The following is a 26,856-nucleotide window of genomic DNA, read 5'->3' on the forward strand; positions in this document are numbered from 1 at the left end:
TTTTTTAATTCCTTATTTGAATGAGCGGTAACAAACTATGCAGGCTGTGCCTGTGGAATTCATAAATTTTGCCAGACCTGAAGCTTATAAATCTTGTAGCAACCTCATAGAATCCCTAAAGTTAAAATAATTATTGAGAATAACTCCCAAATGAACTCCACAACCTTTAAAAACTTACATTAATAAAACAAATTTGAGTTTCTAGACTAAGCAGTATTTGAGGTGAAATGCTAGGAAAAAATAGAAGTCTTGTCAAAAAGAAAAAAAAAATCTTTCATTTTCCTAGCCTGAACTAACTTCCATAAAGAAAAAAACAAAAACAACAATTCTTATGGTTAAAGACCAGATGTGAGAGCTTTCAGATAGAAGGGAGAGTTAAAACTGAGGTGTGTTTAGCACCTCATCCTCTTAAAATGGAAAGCAAATTACAACTTTAACTATGGAATTGCTACCACTGTTGATATATCCTGTGAATAGGTTCTGCAGGCCGCTAATAAATTGGACATTGCTGAATCATACTGATAGTCTGGATAGAGCTCCTCCTTCCTCTGAGCAATTGGTACTGGGTTTTGTCAGAGAGAGGATACTAAACAATATGGAACTCTGGTCTGCTCTAGTCTAATGCCTATGTTCATGTTTATAGTTAAGGGTATTTTTAAAGAGGAAGAAACCGTCAAATCTGGCCTTTTCACTTGTCAGTGCTCGATTGTTCCTAAGTGTATAATTTTGATTGGTTTGTCCACTCCACTTTAAAATGTCTTAATGGATGATGCTTCCACCACTACTCTTGCAGACTCTTCCACAGTCATATGTCTTACAGAACTATACTCTGTTAATGTAGTTGCTTATTAGAGGTTTTTCTTTCTTTTTAATGTTAGGACGTCTGGCGTGGCTGGTATATCTTGTTGGTACTGTTGTAGGAGGAAGATTAACTTACACCAGTACAGATGAACATGATGCCATGGATGGAGAATTATCCTGTCGGTAAGTGTATTGTTAAAACAAACCAAAACAGGGATTATGTGTTTTTTAACATCTATTGGTAAACAAGAGGTGCCCAAACTTTGCTCAGTTGTTGGATGCATTGTCATCTGCCACAAACTCAAGAGATTTACTTAATTTGTGTGAATTTGAGCCAATTGCAACCATGTTCCTTCATCTTTCAGTATGGTGGTGTGGTTCAAGATCCCAGGATGTAGTGTTTTAATCCTGATCTGAGTGGCCAGGCAGTAAGTCACTTAGGGCTAGAATTTCAAAATTGCCCTCTCATTTTCTGTGCCCCAGTTTTTGAGTGTCCAACTTTGGATGATTGTGGCTGAGCACCTGCACCTACCATTTGTTATGTATATAGACTTAAAAAGATAGTTATTTATTGCCAGGTTTCAGAGTAGCAGCCATGTTAGTCTGTATCCGCAAAAAGAAGAACAGGAGTACTTGTGGCACCTTAGAGACTAACAAATTTATTAGAGCATAAGCTTTCGTGGACTACAGCCCACTTCTTCGGATGCATATATATAAAACTTATGCTCTAATAAATTTGTTGGTCTCTAAGGTGCCACAAGTACTCCTGTTCTTCTTTTTATTATTTATTATGTACATGGACTTAAAATGGTAGTTTTGCTAATTGTTAATTTTATCATTTGGCCATTTCTTGCATTGCTTGCTTTATTTTAATCACATGAGTTTGCAAGTAGAGAATTCAGTGGCAACTGCAGATGCTCAGCACCTTTGAAAATTAGGCAATAGACATTTGAAGTCAAATACTCAGATTTCGAGGCCACTTTTAAGGCCGGGGGAGAGGTTATTGTGAATACCACATTCTCTGTGATAAATAGGGGAGTCCCACTTGCCCTGGCTTTACACCCAGCACACTTGAAAAGGGGACTTACACACTTAGAATTGGCTAATGTTGCCTGTATTTACATCCTCATTTCAGGCTTCACTAATCTGCCTTTGACTCTGTATCATTATTGATGTTCTACTGTATTATTAAATGTGAGAGGTATTTTAAAACACAGAATTTGTGTGTCTGGCTTCTAATCCAGATATTGCATATTTCAGAATTAGAAAAAAGTCATAGTAATTTTCAGAGCAACCAAATAAATTGTCAGAGATTTAGTATTTTAAGAATTAAGTATGAACAGAAGAGGAGGAAAATGAGAAGCAAGAGCTGTCACACTTTAGAAACAAAGGCCCAGATCTTTAGTGTAAATTAAAGTAGCTACTCTGAAATCAATACAGGTACGCACACAGACGTCAGCTGAGGATCTGGCCCCAAAACACAATTTTCATGCAAACCTAAGTAGTAAAGAATGAGATAAGAATGAGACAGATAATATATCACATACTGCATAAACAAGATTGTTTTCTAAATAGAACGTTTTTCATCATTTTCCATTAAACGCAAACAGTTCTTTACCCTTAAAGTAATTTACTTTGCATTTGCATTTTGAGTTCTGATGCTTCTTAGCTGTAGTAGCTAATGCTTTCATTATATAAATGCTGTACTAAGAAAAAAAGCATTTTGCAAGTTGACAGAAGTATAAAAACGTATTTCAAGTGACAGAGCATAGTTTAGCAAGAAGCATGGTGTTGATGTGCAGCTGTGAGTGGTGGTCATTTTAGTAGTTTATAAAAGGAGGAAATGCAAGGAAGAAAAGTAGCAAACACTAGCTTAGGCAAATAAATAATGGCTGATGGACCCATGAGAAATTAGCTGTCAGAATATTGTTTGTGTCTTTGAAAATTCCTCCTGAGAATGTTTTCCCTTGGCATTAAGAGTTTTTCAGCTGATATCCTTGATGGATGCCCAGTTACCACGGTCTAGTAATGAAAAAGTAGAACTTGCGATTCTCTGGTTTTTGGATCAATTCCGTAAAACATATGTGGGGGACCAGCTTCAGCGCACCTCAAAGGTAAGTCTTTGCAGCAAACAAGATTTGTGTAATTAAAATGAAGAAATCTGTGTAGGAAATGGGTTACTAATATATCTTAAGTGTATGTGTAAAAAGTTGTGCCGGAGTGAAAACTGAAGACATTGTCTGATGGATATTAAGCTTATAGATATTTAATTTATTAATTTTATATAGTTTGAGAAGATTTACCACCTTGTATATTTCAAGGTTTGGCATACAGAGAGTTAATATTTTTAACAGTTGTATTCATTTAACAGTTTTAGGTTACTTTGCATTTCAATTTTTTATTTCAAACATTTAACTGGGTTCTGCTATATTGTGTTATATTTCACATCTGGGTACACAAGATTTATTCTTTTAATAGTTCTTTTCTTTTGACAGTTACTCATTTATGCAGTTTCCACTGTATTTCTCACATTACTTGGCTTTTCTGCATTTTAAATAGGGAAGGAAGAGGGAAAAGTAAGATGCATTCTTGGAAGAAGCAGCAGTTAATTCACCTTAACTGTAGGGGACAGTCATAATATAGATGTTATAAAGAGAGCTTCAGTAAGACAGGATCAGTTGATCTTGAGAAAGATTGAAGGAATTTTGTTTGAGCCCCAAGCAAATCTTTAGCAAGACTTTTGACAGTGACTAAGATTTTTTTTTTTTTTTTTTTTTACTTATTGTACCCATGCTTTTTGGTGAACAGTCCCAAACCAAAGAATTATTTTATTCCTTTTGGTTTGAATCATACTTTAGGGTTATTGAATGGCTCCTTACTTTGATATTAAAAAATAAAGTTTTATAATATGCCGAATTACTTTTTCATGGAAACGTAAGTGTTGCTTCAATTGCCAAAGCTTATTTGTGTTTTTCAAATATGACACATTACTTTATAATATTACAATAACAGATTCTGCTCCTGCTCAAATCTGACAAAACTGCAATTGACTGAAATTCAGTGGAAGCAAGATTGTGTCATAATCATTCTGATCAATAATATCTGATTTTTGTCAGGTGGTAAATAAATATTGATGTCCTAATTCTCCTTATTGTGTGTGGGCTCTTGCTGTCTGGGCTGGTGCTGGGTGGAAATGACCTGTTAATGCATGATGGAGTATAGTATGCTGTACCAGACTGTCATGGTTTTTTTAGCACCCTCTCCCAGCCAATCCAGCAGAAGCTGTGCCTTCCATTATCATTCTGGTATAGGGACAGTGCTGATATACAACTGGGGGAAGAATTTGGGTCTGAGTAAAATGAAGTATTAACACTCAAATGCCTGGGGCTTCCCTGTCAAAAGAAGGATGTAAAGCTTGAGTTCTTACACACTAAACCATAACATGAGGCACATGAAATTTATTATGGTAATCCGTGTATTTTACTGGCTGAGAAGTCTTAAGATTGCTGTCACAACTGCCATTCCTATGAAAGTTTAAATAGTTAACTGTTGATTAAAATGTTACTAAATAGCAAAAATGTTTTTAATTTGACTCCTTGCATGAGTGGAGTCTTATTGGCCTCACCACTGTAATGTCTTGAGGCCTATCACTCCCCTCCTGCACTAACACCTGATAATGGAAGAGGTTTGATCCAGAATTTTCCATTTTGAGGACTGTACCCAAGTACACAAAATCAGACTTGTGCATGTTGGGTCCTCTCTGTGTGTGGGTCTGACCACTGATTTTTCTGTTATCGACAGAAGTTGGATGCCTGTTCTTGCAATTAGCTCCATATGTGTGGAATCCTGTGTGTAGAGCCCCATTGAAGTTGGTGTATTTTTAAAAACTGTCCCAAAGTATATTTATTTGATATTTTACATTTATGAGAAAAACAGAAAGCAGAACTTGTGCTATCTTTTTATTGTTTTTTCTTGCTGTAGCGGCATTTGTAGCAGCAGATGGCATTCTATCCTCGCAGCTGTAAATCCTCTGGTACTGCATATTGCTGGCAGGTAGCTACAAATATGCAATAAAAGGATTCACACTTGGAAGCAGAAAAACAGATATATATCAATTGGCTAAGTTAATATCCATTTATATAAATATTCACGATGGTTCAGATTGTTGTACAAAGTTTTATTTACAAAACAGATAATGGTTATTCTGCATATTTCAGCCATATTGAGATAGTTTGAAATAGTTTTATGTGAACATTGTTAAATTTGATCTTATGTTCATATACTTAAAAACAAGCAGTGATTAGAGAAAATTGAGTAATCTAACTTAATTACAAGACTTGTTCTACAGTTAGCGTAATGCAGCAAAGTTTCTTTTGACTTGTTGGTGTAAATTTGGAGCTACATTTTAAAAAAGATTTTATCCAAAACCTCCTATGGCAATTAAGAATAACATCAAATACAGAGATGGTAGGAAAGACAATGAAAATAATTCAGCAAATTCATTGTCTACGGTCTATTGTTCATTAAATGGTCCTTGAGAGTTTCCTTTCTAAGTAAACTGAAAAAGCCTCGAAGGCTGTTCCCATGGTGCCACTACATATTTGCGGTGCCACTGAGCAGGTGCTACTATATTGTCAATGTAAGAGTAATGTACTCGGACATAATCTTTGAGTTGTACACATTAACATATGTAATATGTTTCTAAGTGCTATTGGGCTATATTCTCTGGTATGGTATAGAGCAGCACTACTGGTGTATTTTTGTCCTAAAGCTGATGTAGCTGGCCCAACCAGACTACCCACTGTAAGGCTAATCCTGTGGTGGCGTATTGCTGACATAGGTGCTGTTAGTGTAGCAGGAAAGAGGTGTGTCTGGAACTGTCCTGGGCTGTGCTGATCTTAGGCTGTGTTTTCAACTCTTTGGACAACCAACAGCTGTTCTAACATGGTGCTTGGGGTCTGCCCCTGGACAGAATAGCATTTGGATCAAAGCAGTGCAGACATTTAATTTTTTAAACCAGGTTTGTGCCACCAACCATCTATTAGTAGATCAGCCTCACAGGAGGACCTGGCCTATTATTTCAGCAGCCAAAGTCTTATTTATTACAGAACACTTTGTGTTTCATTATTTGACTCATATATTAAATGGCTTTTATGTCAATATTCTTAACTTGTGACCAATACGTACATTTATTTTTGTGGTGTTATTATTTAAGGTGATTATTTCTTCCTGTTCAGAAAATGTAAGTGATAGGGGAAACATCATGAATATTTGAGGGAAATAACATACACGCTCAAGAGGGAAATGACCCTTTCTCTTACATGTATTATGTGTTGTATTGCTAAAGTATGGTTTTTGAGGATATTTAAGAGAGACATTTTAGCCAGATACATGCCCCAAGTAGCACTCTGGTATATGTGAGGGGTGAGGATTGATATCCTAGTGAGATGGTGGGGTGTTTCCTTCCTCCTGACTGGCAGATTTGAAACGTCCTCAGTCACTTGATTTCCCTTTTGGGCTTGGGATAAATGACCAGGTCCTTGAATGGGGGGAAGGGGTGATGGGCAGGAGTGCTTTCCTGGTCCATTGTCAGTGGTTGGCAAACTTCGCCTCCGACTTTGAAATTTACTTTTGTAGGGGCATTGTTGATATGCAGTCACAAGTATTGAGAGCCAGCAGTAGATGTAGTGTTTCCCAGAATGCTTAGGTCTACAGGAAACCATCACTGTATTGTGTTTAGAAAGACGTTTTACCTCTCCACAGATTGGTTTTGGGTTGGGTGGGTGAAGAGGTGTTTCTGTACATGCACATGTGAGTTGAGAGGGAGTTTAAACTTACTGTACAGCAGGCATTCTCAAACTCTTTAATTATGTTTACTGCAATTTAATAGAGAGATTATCAGGTGATCTCTCCTGTCATCAATATTCATATTACTTTCCCATAGCAAGTACAAAAAATGCTTAAATGGAAGAGTAACATTAGGAAAGTAAGGAGTATATTTTCAGCTGTCTTTTTATACTGTGTAGTAGCAGGAAACAGGTCAGCACAAGATAATCTGTAAGTGCTACATAGGCCACCAACAAGTGCTCAGCATGTCGACATTGGTCCATGGACCACAGCTTGAGAACTTCTGCCCTGGGGAAGTGCTGCTAGTGGTAGAGCTGCAATGAATGTTTAATGTAGTTATAGGAAGAGGGCTGGTTTGGACGATTATGGCTTGGGGAGACAAATCTCACTGGATCTGGGCTCTTTGGTTCTCATCAGTTTGTGGCTTGATATTACTCTGGGTAAATCTGAATATAGCACATTGGAGAGGTTGTTTTTTTTTTCTGGATAATAAATAATGGGAGTACAACTTAGTTGATAAAATGTATACACTTAATAGGTTTGATAAAAGTTATGGCAGTCACTTAAACCAAGTCAACTTGGTGGTATTTGCATATCCTGACCTCAAAGTAATAGCAACTATCATTACTACTAACAATGTGTTGTTAAGTTTCTCATACATTTTAAAGTTTTATAGTAAAGTTATAAAAAGTTACTCTTGGCTTAAATTTCCTTTTATAGACTGAGTTGCTATGTTTCTAGTATACAAAGTTAAAAGCATACATATGTACATACACACTCAAATGCCACACAACGCTCTTGAGCAAACTGTATTTTTAAAAACAAAAGACTCCTTTTAACTGTCAGCTCCTTTGTAACTTCTGTGGTTTTGTTTTTTGAGTATGGTAGTAAGTATGTATTAGATTTGAAGGTGGAGATGGGATTTACTCACTAGACGGTTCTGGTGGTTTTACGTATTTTATAACCTAATATATTTTTTTAAAAAGAAATTAAATTCAAAATGTTAAGGTGCTGAATGAATTCAGAATCAGGGCTCTAATACTGTCCATCATTTGTGTTGTTCTGTGGCCTCTATCTTTAGTCTTCCCCCCCCCCCCCACCCATCACCATGGATTAAGGATTATGTCTACCTTAATTATGCACTTGTCATCTTTTTACTTTGTACAGCATGTGATGCTATTTAATAGCATTTAACCTTGGATTATATTTTTAGGATTGGGTCATTCTACAGCGATTTCCAAAACACGTCGGGCCAGAATTGTGTTCTCTTACACCTTTGGGTGAGGGCAGCCTTGTGGAAGCAGCATTAGTAGGAGCAAGTGTTTTGATTTGGCTGTGGCACTTAACAGAGCTCCATCACAGATTAGTCCTGTTAGGATCAGGAGTGGTCTTCCTGAGGACTTGTGTGGTTAGGCAGGGGAGTACCCTGGTTAAAATGTACAGACAACTCCCACATGCTGGCCCAGAAACCTGTTCCATTAATCTGGCTGTAGATGACCTGCAGGGTATGAACTCCACAAATTTTGGGAGGAGACCAGAACTGGGTCCAGTAGCTCCAATAAGCTTGTCTACCTCTTTACCTATTTGTGCATATGCTTGAGGAGGGTGAGTTTTAGCTCCTAATTTAAATGATCAGGTTTAGCAAGTATATATCTGACAGCTTCAAAAGTATCTGTAATGCAAAACATTTTCAGTTCCATATTCCAGTATGAACCATTTAAAAATAAAAGTTTCAAATTTGAAATCCAACGGGTCAGATTCTTGGTTTAGCCTGAGAATGTAACGGAGGCTGATTGTCTTTCCCTGGCTCTGTCCTAACCCTAGTGTAGATTAGAGCAGTCTGGGGGCTGTTCGAATCTACACTAAATGGCAATGGTTCCCAAGGGCCCACTCTTGGGAAACCATTCCAGTTTAGTATCAGAGGGGTAGCAGTGTTAGTCTGGGTCTATAAAAACCAATAAAGAGTCCTGTGGCACCTTACAGGAATACTGGGGTGTAGTGTGTTCTGACCTGCCTTGCTTCTTCATGCCCCATGGATTGAAATGGATGGGTTTCAATGGTAGAGTATTCCATTGCATGCTCCCATGCCCAGCTGGGGAGATATGGACAGTTTTATCCATTTGTGCCAGCTGGCCCAGTATTCTCATTTGGGCATAGAAGCTATAGAGAAGGGTAAATGGCAGCAGAGATTATTGTATTTTAGTTATTCACAGTAAAAGTTATTCCTAGATTGGGGCATGATTGTGAAGTGGGTTAACTAATTATTGTTTTTGGTGGGGGGGAAGATCTTCTGGTGTATATTATGTATAATACCGTCACATTCCATCTATTCGTCTGTTTAATCAATATAAAGAAGGTCAAGCTATTAAATAATATTTGGGACTACATTCATATTAAGATATTTTTCCAATCTTTTAACTTGTAAATGTAAAATAGGAGCTTTTGAGAAATAGAGCTGCATCATAATAAAAATTAGGAGAGTTAGAATTAGACAACAGTATATTGTAAGGGAAGAAAGGAACAAAATATGTTGATTTGAGGATAATTTTCAGCCTTGGTAAATGTAATTTGCAATTTCTAAAAGCACAATAGAAGGATATTCTGACATTATTTAGGCACTTTTTGAATTTAGGGCCAGGTTCGTTCTCTAATGCAGAACGTCTGTTACATCGACTTACATTGATATCCCTTTTCTACATTCATTATTTATTTGATTGTCTTCTCTGCAGGCATGATAACATTAGAGCTGGTAGGAACAATAAATACGTGTACATAATTTGGCTACTTTTGGCTCTGATCCTGTAAAGCATCACACACGGTAGGATCCTTGTGCCTGTGTGGAGCCCCATTGACTTCACTGGGGCTCCGTGTGGGTGCAGCCATTGGTCTGTGCAAGCTACATAACAGGATCAGGACCTTAGTGTCTTCGTGATTAATGATATCTTAACACTTTTGAGTGATGATCCTTTTTCTGAGCTGTAAAATATATACACTGTTTTATTTCATTACAAGAAAGTAAAGGATTGCTGTGCTGACAGGTGGTGGAAATTAGCAGGCAGTTTTGAAATTGTGCTGTGCAGTAGAAATTAGATCTCATTTTAATTCAGCTTTTCCCAACTAGTAAATGAGGTTAATGCCATACATATTCAGCTGATATGGATGAAGAAATTGATATAAAGTAGATCAACATAGCTACAGGGCTAGTTTAATTTATAGGTAAAGAGGCAGTGATAAATGGAAGTAATGTAGTAGTGGTCACTAAACTCCTCAGCCATCAGGGATTCAATAGTGTTAGTTGCTCATTAAAGATATTGTCGGGGTGCATCAAATAGAAATTTGAAAAGGAATAGCCAACTAACCCCTAATTATCAAAATACAGAAAATACTAATTATGCCTTAATTAGCTTTTCTTTTAATGTACTGAAATTGTTACTTTTTGTGTAGCACAAATGGATAGTTATAACAACAATAAATAGGTTGTTTTAATAACTTTCTTTTACCTCTGGGAAAACGGCACTCCAATTTTTAATATGCAATAATGCTTCTCTGTAGCCTGTAGGAGATGAAAATTATTAAGTAGCTTTATTTTTTGAAGATTTTACAGCAGCTTTGGGAAGAATTATTTCACCATGCATCAATTATTTTTAATTGAACTGAATATTTTTCAGATTGCATGAAATGCCTCTCACTTGAGTTTAACATGTAGAGTTTGTTAAGGAAGCATCATAATGACAACTGGGTGCAACTTACCTCCGTAATACATTCGAGTAGGGGTATGGAATTATTAAAGTTTCAAAAGATGGAAAGAGGAGGCAACAATTTCTTTTTGTGTAGATAAAACTGAGATAAGCCATGACTTCCTTATCAAAAATACGTTATACTTTACATATACAGTACTCTGGTTATTAAAGAGAATAGGATATTGCCATGCACATATTGTTAGTTAATGATCCTGGGGATTGAAATTATGGATAAAGTAGAAGCATTCTGATGAAATAGTTCTAATTTGGAGTAATGTTCAGTAATATGTGGAAGAAAGTATATTGAAGACAGTAATCATTTATGTCATAGGGACAGATCTTGGCATTAGTATTTTCCACAGCGTGACAACAAGACTGTACTCCACAGCAACAGAATGCTTTTCTTAAAGTGCTTGCTTCAAAGCTCATGAAGTCAATGGAGCGTCTCCCACCTAATACTGAGAGAGAGAGAGAGAGAGAGAGGTGACTTCAGGAGTGGCCGTCCAAGCCTATTACTCTTTATAGGCAGAGCACGGGTCTCTGCTACCCCACTGATCATATATGTAAGTTGTGTGTAGGTGGGTAATGTCAGAAGTAACTGTGTTTTCTTAACATCTGAATCAGCTAGGGAGAACCTACCTGTTGTGTTGACAGGTAGAAAAGACTGAATAGGTCAGGTGGCCTGGAATAAATGCCAAGCTGTGAGCCATGCAATTGTTTTGCTACCCTTTTCTCCAAAAACCTTAGTCCTAAACATGAGCAAAATACTGTAAATATAACCACCCAAGAAGTAATTGGTTTTGAGGTTTCAAAATACAAAGTTTAAATATGGCACAAAATTTTAAGTACACTCTCTATTTAATGTGATTGATAAGCCTTTCTTCCTGGTGAAAGATGTTATAAATAAGTTTGACTTGAGCAAACGTGCAGTCTTAAGTTATTTTTGATGGGCAATTGAAATCTGTAAATTTATCACTGACTTTGAAGGGAAATCTTACTTGCAAAAATATAAGGACCAAAGTGGGATGAGAAATTTCAAGGCTTCTACAACAAAACCTGAATCTTTCTCCTGCACAGAGATCCTGTTTCCTACTCATTAAAAGTTAATGTCTGGTCATTGGATTTTACATTGTCTCTCCAGGGCACACTGATGCGTTGATTCCATTCAGTTCTTGATAGTGCATTTGATACCAGCTCAGACAGGCCTATATGACTCTGGCCTGGTCTAGACTTAAAAGTTAGGTCGACAAGGCTACAGTGCTTGGGAATGTGAAAAATTAACACCCATGAGCACCAGAGCTGTGCTCATCTAACCCTGGTGTTGAAGAGGTGGATTACCTACATCAGTGGTTCTCAATCTTTCCACACTACTGTATTCCCTTTCGGGAATCTGATTTGTCTTGCGTACCCCCAAGTTTCACCTCATTTAAAAACTACGTGCTTACAAAATCAGACCTAAATATACAAAAGTGTCACAGCATGCTATTACTGAAAAATTGCTTACTTTCTCATTTTTACCATATAATTATCAAATAAATTGACTGGAATATAAATATTGTACTTACATTTCAGTGTGATACTTGAATCTGTTTTTCACTTGTGAGCCTTGTCTGAAGCCCGGGCCCCAGGTGGTGGGGCTGAAACAGGTAACTTAGCTTCACAAGGTCCTGTGGCGTGAACCCTGGTCAGTTGCCCTGCTTGCCACTCCCTAATGCCAGCCATGCACTTGCGACCTCTCTGGGAGCTGCAACCTCCAGGTTGAGAAACACTGATCTAGATGAGTTGAGTACCCCCTGGAAGACCTCTGAGCACCCCCAGGGGTACACATACCACTGGTTGAGAACCACTGCCTACACTGACAGAAAAATCTCTTCTACACTATAGTATCACAGTGCTATAGTTGTGCCTCTGTGGTGCCACTAGCTCCCTGTCAGTGCTGTAGCGTTGACATGGTCTCTGAGAGTCTTTTCTTACTTCCCTTCTCCAGGGGAGGAATTAACTTTGTCACACCAAGTGGGTAACAATACAATGTGAGTGGGTAAACTGAGTCACACATTTTTGTAAAAAAATTCCCACATTCTCCACACTTTCATACTCCAGGCAGCCAGAATACACTGCACACTGTGGTTTCAAATCAGTGGATGTAAAACTGTTTCTCATATTTGTCCTATTATTTCTTTCTAAGCTGACATGACACAACATGCTATTGTCCTTTTTAGTAAATGATCTATTTTTCTAAATCACCCTTTAGTGAGAACTGAGATCAAACAAAGGGTATGTCTACATTGCAATTAGAGGTGTGATTACAGCTCAAGTGGGAATACTCATGCTAGCTTAAATCTTGATAGGCTGGCTAAAAATAGCAGTGAAGACACAGTGGCGTGGGTTGTACAAGCCCACTTGGAAACCTGAATACATACTTGAATTGCTTTCCTCTCTGAGCTGCAACCAAAGCTGTGAACTAAACACCTTATGCAACATATAAGACTTCATGACCTGTTTTGTCATGGTCTCCACTTTATGTATTAAATAATATTTTGTAAGGGGGCTAGTACTCATTTAGCAGAAGATTTAGCAGGTTAATTTTATTGAACCTTTTGTGCAAAATGTTACATTTTTCGTGACCTCCTATGATAAGGTCTCCTATTACCTGCTCTGTGACTCCCATGCAGATTTTAACCAAATATTGGATTAGTAATTCTATGTCATTGGACATAGGAAGTTTGTGGTGGCAGATGCAGGAATAAAATCCACTTCTCCAGAATGGCATTCAGCTTCCCTTAACTACAAGAACATTCTTTTTCTTCTTGCAGTTTCCTGTCTCATTACTACACATCTTCCAACTTCTGCTGCAAATGAGGCAAGGATCTTACAGACAAACAGCCTTATTCACTACACAGACAAGATTCATTCCCTCAGCACCATCCAGTCTGTGTACTGGGATGGCAGGGGTCTTCGGGGGGGAGGAGAGGAAGTAACATGACATTATGTAATTAAAGACTAATCCAAAATGCATGAATATAGGTAGGTCAAATTAAGGTTGAATGGGCAACCTTAATTCTGGTATTTCCTAACTTTTGAATAAACACTTTATGCAACATATGAGACTTCATGACCTGTTTTGTCATGGTCTCCACTTTATGTATTAAATAATACTTTGTAAGGGGGCTACTACTCGTTTAGCAGAAGATTTAGCAGTCTGCTACTTACACTTGGATCCTGCTAAGATATGCTTTTATGTACATCTTAGACATTCATTTATCTCTACTTTATAATGTGTTTAAGTGAACATTTAGTCCATTTATTCACACCAGCCACTACCTGAATGAACATTTATATAATTAGTATTTAATCCTATATTTATAATCAAGACATTGGTTTCTGTAAAGTTCTGTGCTATTAGAGAGAATACTTTTCTAATAAAAATCAAACAATCTTCAAAATAAATAATGATCATAGTTCAGTTCTGCAACTGGCTCTAACTCAGCTTTATTTTGTAGCTGCTAATAAAGGCACATTATCATGTTCAGGCATTGCAATTATCATTGAAATGTGTATGTCCATTAACCACAACATTAGGCTGAGGATATAATTACTGTCTAGAGCCAATATCTTTGTGAAGCTACATCTATGATGCTATTAAGCTATAAGCAATATTTTGTAAACTAATATTTAAACGATTCAGAATTGATACCATCAGTTGCAGACTTTAAAAGTAATACTGCATCCATTCAAATGATTGACATCTTAAGTGCTTGGCAAATATATTATCGGGTTATTTGGATATGATTATAATTTGTGATTTGAGAGAGATTAGTATTTTTTAATAGCAATTGCCCAGAACAAATTAATCTTGTGGGGTGAGGGGGTGGTGGTATATATAAAGCCAAGTGCTGATAAATCAGTGGCACAGTATGTCAGAAAGAGCTATGAACATGCTTTGTTATAATGAGGGTTGTATTGCAGGGCATTTAGTACAGAGATTCAGAAAGGAATGGAAAAAAAAAAAAGTCTCCCCAAATCCTATTCCAAGTGTGTGGTTGGAGTGGAAGTTAAGAGTGTGTTCTTATATCATGTCACTGTCTTGGGCCATATTCTGCTCCTGCTATAATCAAGGGGAGATTCTCATATCTTAGGGTTCTCTTCCTGCTCTCATCTTACATAAATCCAGATATTACAACTTCTAAACTAGGTCAAATGGGTAATGAGTAGTGTAGAATATATGGTGTCAGAATGACCCACAAAGTGAAAAATGTGCTCTTCTGCTCTGCTTCTTCTGTGTTTTGTGGGGTTCTTTTTAAACAAAATACACATCTAGGGCAGTCTTTAACTCCTGAATGCATTGCAACAGGATGGCAGAGATTCAAGTTAACTTTTAAGAACTTGAGAATTAAACAAATTGCATGAATTAATATTTTCTGTTTCAACAACAAGTGAATATCATTAATTAATTAATCTACTCATCTCAGGAATTGAAAATATCAGGCAAAGCAGCTGTTAGGGGCTACATGTTGCACCCGACTTCATCTTGCAATGCTCTTTGATGTGTTTTGAATACAGGTGTACTGGAAACACTTATAATAACTAGGGGCAGCTTCCTTACTAAATCCTCCTAATAGCCAAATAGTCTTCCCTTCCCTAACTTATTAACTATTTAAAGCTTATTCATGTTGGACTTTTATATTTGCCTGACTGTAATATATTTGTTTGTTGGTACTCTATATTGGCCTTAGATCAAGGATGTTCTGTATGCTTTAGGATTTTTAAAACAAAGCATCTTTAATAGAGCTGGTCAGAAATTTTTCATCTAAATGATTTTCTGGTGAAAAATGCCTTTTCGCAAAACCAAAATGTTCTACAGGAAGATTTCAGCTTTGCCAAAAAATTTCGATTTTTCCATTGGGAAAACTGAAACGACCTCTTTCTCTCCCTCTTCCCCCCCCCCCCCCCCCAAGGCTCTTAAAGCACAGATGATAAGAGCTTTCCAGGAGGGCTGCCAAGGCCTGACTCTGGTGCTCAACCTCTCCCCCCCCCCCTTCTGTTACATGGAGAGGCAGATAGCCAGGCTGCACAGACTGTGTGTTTCTCCCTTTTCCCTTCCCCACCCACTCCACGTGCTAGGGCCAGCAATGCAAAGACCCCAGGCACTCGGCCTCTCTTCCCCTCACCCCCCTCCAAGCTCCAAGGCTGGAGAGGCTGAGCATTCTGACTCTCTTCCTCTCTGTCCTTAAGGCTTGGGGGGAGGCTGTGTGTCTGGGCTCTCTGCCTTTTTGTCTGGGGTGGAGGTGGAGAGGTTGCCTCTTGCCTGGCTGCCAGAGAGGCTGGAAGGCTGTTGTCAATTTCACTTTATGCCCAAGTGAAATTGACAAAAGTCTTCTAGGTGGGCAGTGGGGAAGGTGAAAAATACTGTTTGGGTTCTCCTGAAATGGAATTCTTCTTGAAATCCCTTCCTCTAAAAAATGTTGTGGTTTTGGTGATTTATCCCTGTTTGGGATGAAGAAAAAGTGTATTGTCTACCTGTGTTATTCAGAGAGGTAAAAAACACAAAATAACATATCACCAGTACATCTGTCAAATAAAAAGAAGCTTTCAGGGCACTAGATGGCTCTTGGGAGAAGTGGTGGATTATACTCCTTTCACTTTTAGATTGTGTGTGCAAATCCTGCACTGGTCAGTAATGACAGAAAGCATTTAAATCAAATAGCTTTTTAGAGAAATCAGTTTGTGGACTTAGTCTAGTTGTCACTGGACAGATATCCTTGTGAGAAAAAGTATTACAGCTGGCAATAACTTACCTCCTTTATTGGCATTGTCAACAGAAAACTAAAGGATTGAATGGGCATGGAGCATGACCATTCTTCTGACCTCTAGAGATGGACTCTCCAGGTTGAGGTGGTTCAGGGCCCTCTCTGGGGCAGTGTGGGGAAGGTTGGACATCTGCTGCTCATTTTATACCTGTACTATGGATAAGCAAATTAACTTTACTTCATGAGCACTAAATTCACTTAATTTTAAAGATTTTATTTTTGTTAGGAAATAATTTCCCCTAAGTAACATTCTTTGAAGGTAAAATTACGTATGGACAGACACCTCTGAGGCATGTAGCCATGGGCGGATGGTTAGCCAGGATAAAGTAGTGAAAATGTTAAAACTTTATGGCTTTACAATCAGTTATTAGGTCTGTATTAAATATCACACGTGACTTGTCATTCTTAAACGTAATCTTTGCCAGTCCAATCTCTAGGAGTACTTTCCATCTTTTTTGTCAGTCAGGCACAAGTCCAATAAGATTCATAATTTCCTAGTGTATGCCGTTTCTCTCCCTCCCCCTTCCCCCCCCGCCACCTCCAGTCACATCATCACACCTTAGTTATTGCTGTAAAATGTGTTCGCTTTACCTGCATTTCTGCTGTTCGTATTTGCTCCTAGTTTTAATTTGCAGTTCAAGACTTATTTCCAAGCATTTGTGTTGAAAAACAATCACCATCTGCATCCTTTAGAAGATATAAGGAAAGACAAGTAACATAAAGAAAGCGTGTTTAGGGAACCTGATTCTAGTCATCAAGATACTGTCACTTATCAATCCAATCTAACAAGCAATAAATCATATTCACTCTAATGGAGATGAAGACATAGATTCAAGTTGCTAAGAACTGTTTCCTGCAAAGCAACAACAGCCAAATTAATGATATAGTATGAGGATCACTTATGGTTTGAGATATAAATGAAGTTTGATCTACTGCCTCAGTGTTCCTGTACCCTTGCTTTGGAAACGTAATGAAATTGTCATAAATGTGAACTAGGCCTTTGCCTTGGTCTGCACTCAAATTTGCATGACATTGCCAAAATATTAAATGGCCTGGCCTATTCTCAAAGATTGGTTATGTCAGGAAAAGACTGGGACCATAGGAAAGAGTTTCCTAGTGTAATTAGAGGAGGAGGATGTTAAGGTTCAATACCTTTCCTCCTCTGAGGAGAGTGAAATGTCATCTCCCGTCCTTCTCTTTTTCCGCTGAATCAAGACATTTTTGACAGATGTTACTTGTGTAAACAACTATACATAAAGACTCCAGCTCACTAACTAAAAGAAAAAGTAATCCAGCACACAGAACTCTATCTGTCCACTTGTTAATATGTGGCTCAGCCAAGCATTTCAGCAATTCACTCGCTACCTTTCCTCTAGGCTGTCAACAAATTAGAGTTTCTCTAGTTGGATAAAGAAGATTGAGTGGGACATGTCCAAAGCTGGATCCGACAGTAGTGACCCATACCCATAATTTGTTTTCAAGAAGACGTTAATTTAAGGACTCTCTTGGTCTCCCTTAATTATTTTTTTTAACCTGTCATTCAGCCCATTTAAAGGTAGGCAGTTCAGGATTCTTTGCAATACTTATTGTCCACTCAAGCTCAATGTCCTGTGTGACAATCCATTGCATTAAGAGATCTGTTCCATTTACTTCTAATTGTGGTAAGGTATAGAGGAAGACCTTTCCATCTCTGTTTCCAAATGCTTTCATGGAGCATCACTTTTAAATGACCATAATAAGATCAGCAATGCCCTTGATTAATCTAGGGGACTTTTTAGTATTCCACCCATTATACTGGACACTTACTATAGAATCACATGCTGTCCTTTAGTTCTTCAACTATATCTCAAGACACTGAAACTTTTCATATATGATGCTTTAGCAACCAGAAGATAGGCAGACAGCCTTCTGTCTCCAATAATTCCTGTTTTTGTCACAAGTTAATAAAAATGATTTAAGGACACTGAAAAAATAATGGAATATTTGATTCCCCAGAGGACTGAGCGATGAGAAATGACACAGTTTGGTAAACCACAAGTAGCGTGATGCAGTTCAGTATGTCACTTAACAAGAGGAGGTGCCCTTGGATAGCTGCAGCTCAAAGTGTCATTCTGTAACTATTGTGTAGCCCATGTGTCAGAAAGGTTTAACTCTCCTTGTGATCACGAAATATAATAAAAAGTGCATGCAGGCTTCTTTCTTCACTACAGAAAACTCTTCTTTTTATTCTATAGTCTCTCTTGTGTTTTGACCAGTATATGATGGAGACAGCGTCCCATCCATGCCAGGATGAGCTCCAAGACTATCAGAGTGGGCACTAGAATGCCACAAACATCTTCTCATCAGTAAGTTTGTTAGATGGTTTCCAGACTACTGCAGTTATTACATTGGCTTATTATTGCACAGGTAGATCACACCATCAGTCCATCACAAAGGCTACCCATTTGCGGTATTGGAATGATCAATTTGAGAGCATTAAGAAGTAATGAGCACCCCTGAGCTCACCAAGTCTATTCAGACTTTGACTAAGTAACTTCCTTCAAAGCACTAGTGGAATGTTTCTGTTAGGCCCAATGGCCTTACTGAACCAGAGATCAGCATTCAGTGGTTACCAGTTAAAACTCTATTGTCTGTACAGTGGTCCTAGTGAGTTCAGAACCTGAGTAAATAGCTCTTACTCCTATATCATTTAAAGTTATTGCTGAAATGGTGGATGAAGGAACACCAGAGATTGGTGTGGAAATATTTGTGTTTAAATTATTTCAGCAGACATACAATTTTTAATCGAATATTCAAACTACCCAGATTTTTGATCCCCTATGTGAATTCTTGCTGCTGTATGACTGGAGTTATTTACTAGCATCCCACACCCCAATGGTTCCCAAAAAGTGGGTTAGGCATTTTAAGGAGCTCTGCCATGGGGAAAAAAAGAAACACTTGAGGACATTGAGCCATATTTTTAGTTTAATATTACAAAGCAAAACTTCAATTGGGTGGGTGGAGGATAGAAATAAAATATTTGTGGACTGATTGATTTATTAATATGGAACTCTAGTGTGATCTTTTGAAGGAACTTCAGTTGAGTACCGAAAGCCATCTTCTCTATCTGAAAACATGTTTCCTCACATTCAGAGACTTGAAAAGGAAGACATCTTCTCTAAACAGTACTCTATGGTACTACCTTGGACTTCTTATTTGGAGATTTTGTTAGGTGTGCATTATATACCTCTGCTAAATCTGAATGAAAGAGACCAGCAGAAATCGGCGTACCTTAGAGACTTGTGAAAAGTCCAAGGTGGTTAAGTCAAATGTGCATGAGATTTTTAGAGCTAGTTGGTACCAAAGTAGTATTTTGGCAGAGGTGTGTGAGGGTAGACAGGTGAGAGTTCTGATTGTTTCACCTTACACCAAATATCTAATCTCTTCCTTTTGCATTTTCAAGCCACTCTGTTGGTTTCTTTTGAGCAATTAGGAGAACTAGTGATGCTTTCTAGATCAAGTTATGAGGAACCAAAACAATTTAGAAAAATATTTACACTTAGATTACCTAATTTTTAAATGCTCATATTTTCCAAAAGCCTTGTCAAATTTATCTTAAATTTGTGTGCATATCCATATGTATATGTGTGCATATATAAGTACATTTTATATTAATATTTATTTTATTTGTTTTAGAGGAATACTTTGTTGACTATAATTTTAAGGATAAAACAATTATAATTGAAAATCCACATATTATACTAATGGGCAGTGAAAGTCTAATTGCTTCTGTGGATTTTGACTCCCTTCATAGTGATACCTCACTCTGCTAAGAATGTACCTTCAGTCCATTATATGCAAGATCCACGGTGCTAATCCATTTGGAATGAAGCATTTCATATCAGCCAGATAAGTGATAAATGCTGTATTCCAAGGGGATTATTAACTCCACATCCTCTACTGCTTAGAAGAGAAGTTGCCTATTTTGTGGTTGTTCACCATTGGAAGTATAGATACAGGCCTCGTCTACATGAGAAAATTGTTCTGATTTAACTACATTGCTTTAGAAACTGATTTAGTTAAATTGGTACACCCCCCTTGTGTGGACATGCTTTCAATTTGAGTGCCTTATGTCAATTTAATTTAAGTCAGTATAGAGTCAGGGCCACCCCTTCAAGCAGGCAGTGCTCTTAGCAACTCTTCTCCCCATGTAGTTGCAATGCCAAAACTCCCGAAGTGAGAAGGAGCCACTCTTTTGCCAAGCAGGCCCTCAACAATTATAGCAAAACTTCATTTATGGTGATTTTTTTTATCTGAGTTACAGCACAAACTTTCTTAAAACTAAATGTTCCACTGTATGGTTTTTAAAATCCCATTTTTGTTGGCAGATTTTTTTTTTTAAATATCCTTTGTTTGATAGGACCTACAGACACTGTGTGCCAAAGTGCTGGAGGGTCAGTAGAGAGAGTGCAAGTTAATGAACTAAACCCTCTTCCTTGAGATAGGCTAGTGTCATTGATGGTTTTTTGTGACAAAGTAAATAAGTAATACCACGTTAATGTTCACGTTCCATTAGAAAAGTTCTTGACACTGACCCTTTTTTGCAGATATCTTCAGCAAATGTTTACTCTTGAACTCTATTAATTTTAAGCTATTTTAAAGAATTATGCAGCTTTCAATTAGAAATGAGCTCCCGTATCTAAGGAAGTTTCATTTCAACCAAAGGACTCAATCATGGTTCTTTCATGAGCCCCGGATAAGGGACAGGGCATAGTTGCATTGCCCTTGGAGCAGAGTGGAAGGTAAACTGTGCCTTCTGAGTTCTCCCTTGCTCCAAGGAGGAAGTATCTTGCACCAGGTCTATATTTCACCCACTTGTGAAGGAGGGGAAATGTGGCAGCCTTGTGAAGGCTGCTCTCTTCCCCACAAGGGTACCCACAATCTGGAGACAAGGGGGGTCCATTAAGCTTCCTTACAAACCAGCCCACTGTTTGGCCCAAAATGAGCACAGAGCTCATGGAAAACATATTTCATTTTTAAGCATGTTTACCTCTTAAGAGCCATGGCATATTTTAAGAGAGTTTTGTACCTGAAACCCCATAATTATTTGCATATGTTTAATAAAACAACATACCTATCTGGTAACTAAATTTTTATTTGGCTCACATCATCAAAAAGCAGATGACCTAAAATGGTACATTGTTAGAATGGTAATATGCTGCTTGGAAAAAAATACCCTGTGATTTAGTTTTGATTCTGACAATACTCAAAAGGATTTGTTATGTCTTACAGACCTTTCTGCAAACTACTAATGGGATGAACACAATATATCACTTTTATAATAGTAAGCTATTAAAGGCAAACATAAAGCAGTCTGAAGCCCATAAGTGCTGCCAACAGCTCCTGCTTTAATGAATTCCCTTTTAGATGTCCATTAAATGCTCATGGCAAATGTACTCATAATGGAAATGGCAAATCTAAATGGGTAGATATGAATAATCCATGGAGTTTAAATTCTGTTTATGATCATCTTCACATTTAGTTTTCAAGACAACGCAGTTTAGTTTTCATTACAGTTTGGAATAAAGAGGACAGGGAGTAATTGATTGCTTCAAGCAGATTAAAATCAATGGCTTTCTTTTCAAAGAACCAGTTCAATGCAGTAATTCCAACTTTAAACATTGATTTAGGGAACTCAACACAAAATGTTTTGTGCTGTGTGAACTTTTATATAGAAAGACATATTAATTTTATATCTGTATATGTATATAGAAATATATAGAGGCTGTTAGTGTGTGCATGAGTTAGTAATGATCTATATTAAGATATTTGGATATTATTGCAATCATATAATGAATCTCTGAGATTCCCGTCATCATTGTACTACTGTTTGTAACCCATTAGCACAGAGAAATTACAGCCCATCATACATCATTACTATGATTGAGGCTTTATTACCATATTCTCAAATTGTTTGCTTGCCATAAACTAAGTAGACACCAGACAACTATAGGTAAACCAGAGACTGTGCTGGAAATAATGAAGGGTTATTGTAGCATAATGTGGCAAAACTTATGAGGAAAATAAACTTGGCAGCAATAGCGAACCTGAGTCGCCTTACATTTATTTGGAAGGTCAAATATATTTGTTATGATCAGGTTATTGTTTACTGATTTCATGAATCATACTCGTCATATTTCGAATAGCCCTTATTTATTTTTAATTGCAAGCTTTAAAGCCTATAGACTATATGCTGTAATGTTCAACTTCAGAAATTGATTGACAACTCACAGAGAATTGGGATGTTCATCTTCATTGTGGTTGTGGTGGTGGAGTGTACTAAATACTAGAGTTACTGAAACTGTAATGGCAATTGTATTCCATTCTATTGGCAAGAGGGAAGTTAAGGAAAAAGAGGCTAAATCAGCCAATGCAATTGAGGTAACAAGTAATGCAGTAGTTTTCCAAGCAGACAGGGGCAGCGTCAGCAGCAACAATTTGAGGTGATATATTGAAATATTTTGTTTTGGTGCTAACAGATGGATAAACAGATTGTATTGGGATCTTGGTGGGAACTAAATCAGCTGTCTTTGAGGGGATTAAAGGTCATGAATGCAAAGGAGGAGTGGGATTTAAAAAGTGTGGTCTAGAATAGATGTTACTTGGCCTGGGAAAAGAAAATCAAGACTTTTTTTTTTTTTTTTTTTTTAATTTTTGTCAGTGAATTTACTGTTCATGAAAAGTAAGAAGGAAGGGCTTAACTCATAGTTCTAATCCTGACATGTAACTCTCCCTCCCATTCCAGTTCTGTCTGTCTTGAGCAGAGACTGCCATCTGTGCTGAAGTGTTTGGCGGAATTGGGATATTGGCAAACGGGGGACTAGGGTGAGAATGTTAAGTTCTCTTTCACATGCTAGCAAACAGAGTCAAGAATTGTATGCAGACCTGAAGAGAGAAGACAGAGGCACTATCCACTTACCTATACATAGCGAACTTCCTACGTTGCAGCCCTCTTCTTGTAATGTAAGTGTTCCTTTTGTGTTGCATTTCTTTAAAGAAAGTTGGGACCTCTCCAATGTCTGAGCAGAATCATTTAAAATAACATTACAGTTTTTAGTGTGCAGATTTTGAGATAGGACATAACTGGATTAACTTTGACTAGGCTAAGTAGACATTATTTGGCTGAGAGGTAATGGAAATATTCAGGGCTTCTGAAATGGTTCCAGCTTATTATGATTATTATCAATTATGATTATGAATCAGTAGTGCCTAGAGGCCCAGGTTAGGATTGGGGCTTCATGTTGCTAGTAACTGTTCACATATATGAGCCACTATTCAAGAAAGTACTTAAGCATGTGCTTAAAGTTAAACATGTGCTTAAGTGCTTTTTCTGAAGAGCGTTGTTTTCCTCAATCAGGGCCATAACAAAAATGTGATCCTTCCTCCAAAAAGCTTACAATCTATATATATGATGAGAGACAGATAGATACAGTAGATTCCACTCATTAGCAACCTCTTGGTTGCCAGCAAAAAGTTGTTCTTGTCTAGTAGTTGCTAATAAGCAGAAGGCAAGTTTGTGAGACTGCAGCCAGGGAAGGAAGCACTGGGATGTGGTCTTCCCTGGCTGTAGCCCTGCAAACCTGCCTATGGGGGGACTGCAGCCAGGATGCGAGGAGGAGGACTGCTGCCAGGATGCCAGGGCTTTCCATGGGGAACAGGAGCGCTGGGGGGGAGGGCGATGGAGCTGCATGAAACCTCTCCCTGTACTCTCCAGGGGTCAGGGTTTCCTTCCCTATGTGCAGTCCCCCAGCCAGACTCAGCCCAGAGAGCATGGGGGTGGGGAATACCATGCAGCTTCGGCATCCAGGCTGCCGGTCCACCCCCACTACTGTTCTGCCCACAGCCTCCCCTCCCAGCCTGCAGCCCCTTACCGTCTGTGCACATCCTGTGCGCAGGCAAGTTTTCCAGACTGCAGCGCTAAAATAAATCACTGGGATAGACTGAGCACCAGACACAGGCCGGTTTGCTGGGCTGCAGCCAGGTAAGGCAGATGCCAGCGCTTCCTTCCCTGGCTGCAGTCTCACAAACTTGCCTGCAGGGGGTGCTTGACATGTCTCAGCACTTCCTTCTGGAGCTGCAGCTCTGCAAACCTGCCTGCAGGTGGAGCCTTTCTTCCAAAAAATGTTACAATAAGCTGCATGCCATTGCCAATATGCGAATGCCATTAACATTAAAGTCAAGGGGTGGGATTTGTTACCGGCAAAATGTTGCTATTAACCAGAAGTTGTTAATATCTGGGTTGCTATTAAGTGGAATCCACTGTACAACAGACTTGAAATCACGAATGTTCATATATGTCTGTTTATATAAGGGGATATTGTGTTACAGACCAAAGGGGAGGCTGGTGATTGCTAAGTCACGGAAGTAGTTGTAAGCTCAGCTGGGATTTTGAAGAATTAGTTGTGGCTCTGTGATGCTGTTCCTATTCTTAAAGGAAAATTCAAAGTAACAAGACCAGACTAAGTGTGTTGACTATATAGCAACTGTCCTAAGAACAAATAGATCTCTTAGAGCATCTCTTTGGGGGACTCCTATCAAATATAGGAGTAAATCTTACTTCACTGGCCAGTATTACTGCCGACTCTTCTCATATGCTAGGTCATCTTCTTTCCCAGGGGAATGTGGAACTGATCAAGTTAGAAGATAGATAGTACATAGATTAGGCACAACTTATTTCTTTTTAAAATACAGTCTGGTTAGCTATGATATCATAAATATACAATGTGTTTCTGTATGTGTGTAATCTTATTTAATTTTCATGGGTTGTGTTTATATATTTGAAGGATACTCCAACTTTTTACCAAGAAACAGATTTTTATAATGATAAACTATATCAGAATCTTCCTACATACATAACAGGCACAGCTGGGCCTCAGCTGAGCCGCCTGGGTGGCCAAAGTGCCCGATGAGCTGAGGGAATCAACAGACCTGCTCTTAAGACCAGCAACAGCAGTAGGCTCTAACTGCTCAGAGCATTCACCCACAGCTGCGTGTACTTATATCTAGCCCTGCTCCAGCCTTGGTCCCAGCATTGCTCATGCCTCACTACAGGTAACCTGGTTCTGACCCTCGGCTCTAATTCCTGACCTCAAACTTCAGCTCTGCCCTTGGCTCTGTCATTAGGCCACTGACTCTGGTTCTGAACCCAGGCTCCAGTTCCTGGCTACTAACTCCTGCTCTCATCATTAGGCTTCACTCCTGCTCCAGCCACTAGGCATGACCGCCTACCTCCCAGGCACTTAAGGAACTGAAGCAATCTCAGAGTAGTTAGTGTTTACATTTGAGAACTCATTGAGGATAGGTGAGGTCCCAGAGCACTGGAGAAGGGCAAACACATTTTTAAAAAGGGGAACAAAGAGGACCCTGGAATTATAGACCAGTCAGCCTAACTCTGATACCTTGAAAGATACTGGAACAAATTATTAAACAATCAGTTTATAAGCATCTAGAGAGTAATAAGGTTATAAAAAATAGCCAGCATGGATTTGTCAAGAACAAATCATGCCAAACCAATCTAATTTTTCTCTTTGATAGGGCTTCTGTTGTAGTGGACCGGGGGGGGTGGGGGGAAGCAGTAGACATGATATACCTTGATTTTAGGAAGGCTTTTGACAGAATTCCACAATGAAATTCAAAAGCAAACTCTGAAATATGGTCTAGATGAAATTACTGTAAGGTGGGTGCAAAACTGCTTGAAAGACCATACTCAAGGAGTAGTTATCAATGGTTTGCTGTCAGATTTGGAGGGTATTGTGACACCCTGACTCCCCAATATTCATCACTGTCATGTAATTAGGATATGTTTTGTACAAAGTATGTCTTGAAAGGTATCATTCTAAAAGTTGTGATCTGCTAGACATTAATATCTCATTGGATTGTATGTGCTATCGTCGTATGTGAAGTTATGAAGTTTAGCTATGTATGTGTTACTGGAACATGTTGTGAGGTTGAAAACACCCACAAGCAGCCTTCGGGTACAACAGTAAAAAGGCCAAATAATGTTAATGGCTTATTGAGGAAATGCACACAAGCACAAGGATTACCCCAGGAACTGTGTATAATAGAAACCTCTCAGAGCTATCACTACACAATGGGAACTGTTTGACCCATGTCACAGCAAAAGAGTTTTCCAGCAAGTGGGAAGAAGATATAAAAGGGGGACAATGACATCATGAGGTACCTCACTCTCCCTGCAACAACACACCTAGAAACACCTGGGGGCCAAGGACTGAACTGTGGGAAGTGATGCTCCCAGGCTAGAAGGATCTTTAGCCTGTGTATGAAAACCTGGGAAAGCCAAGGCTACTTGTGCCTTAAGAGTCTGCCAGCTTGTTTATCACTCAGGGTGAGAATTTGCTAATTTATATCCTACCTATCTAGTGTGTTAAACTCAGTTTACGGTTTTATTTATTTACTAAGGTAATCTGCTTTGATCTGTTGGTTATCCCTTATAATCACTTAAAAACTACCTCTTGTACTTAATAAACTTGTTTTCGTTTTAAATAGTTTGTGTAATTCATAACCAGGGGAGCAAGAAGCTGTGCATATCTCTCTCCACATCCAGGAAGAGGGCGAATTTCAGTTAGTTTATGCTGTACAGTTTTCTGTGCAGTGCAAGACAA

The 26,856-nt window shown here is 38.4% G+C and overlaps 1 protein-coding gene across 2 annotated transcripts in view; it reads left to right on the forward strand.

Moving 5' to 3' along the window:
• Positions 1–26,856, forward strand: part of RANBP17 (RAN binding protein 17) — a 251,866-nt gene that overhangs the window by 51,165 nt on the left and 173,845 nt on the right. For both annotated transcript variants that reach the window (XM_034778119.1, XM_034778120.1), the window contains exons 13-14: positions 879–984; positions 2,780–2,915. In XM_034778119.1, coding sequence (XP_034634010.1) covers positions 879–984; positions 2,780–2,915 — 242 coding nt within the window. The remainder of the gene's footprint in view (positions 1–878; positions 985–2,779; positions 2,916–26,856) is intronic.

This window comes from Trachemys scripta, chromosome 8 (genome assembly GCF_013100865.1).
Source record: "Trachemys scripta elegans isolate TJP31775 chromosome 8, CAS_Tse_1.0, whole genome shotgun sequence".
NCBI classification, from domain to species: Eukaryota; Metazoa; Chordata; order Testudines; family Emydidae; genus Trachemys; species Trachemys scripta.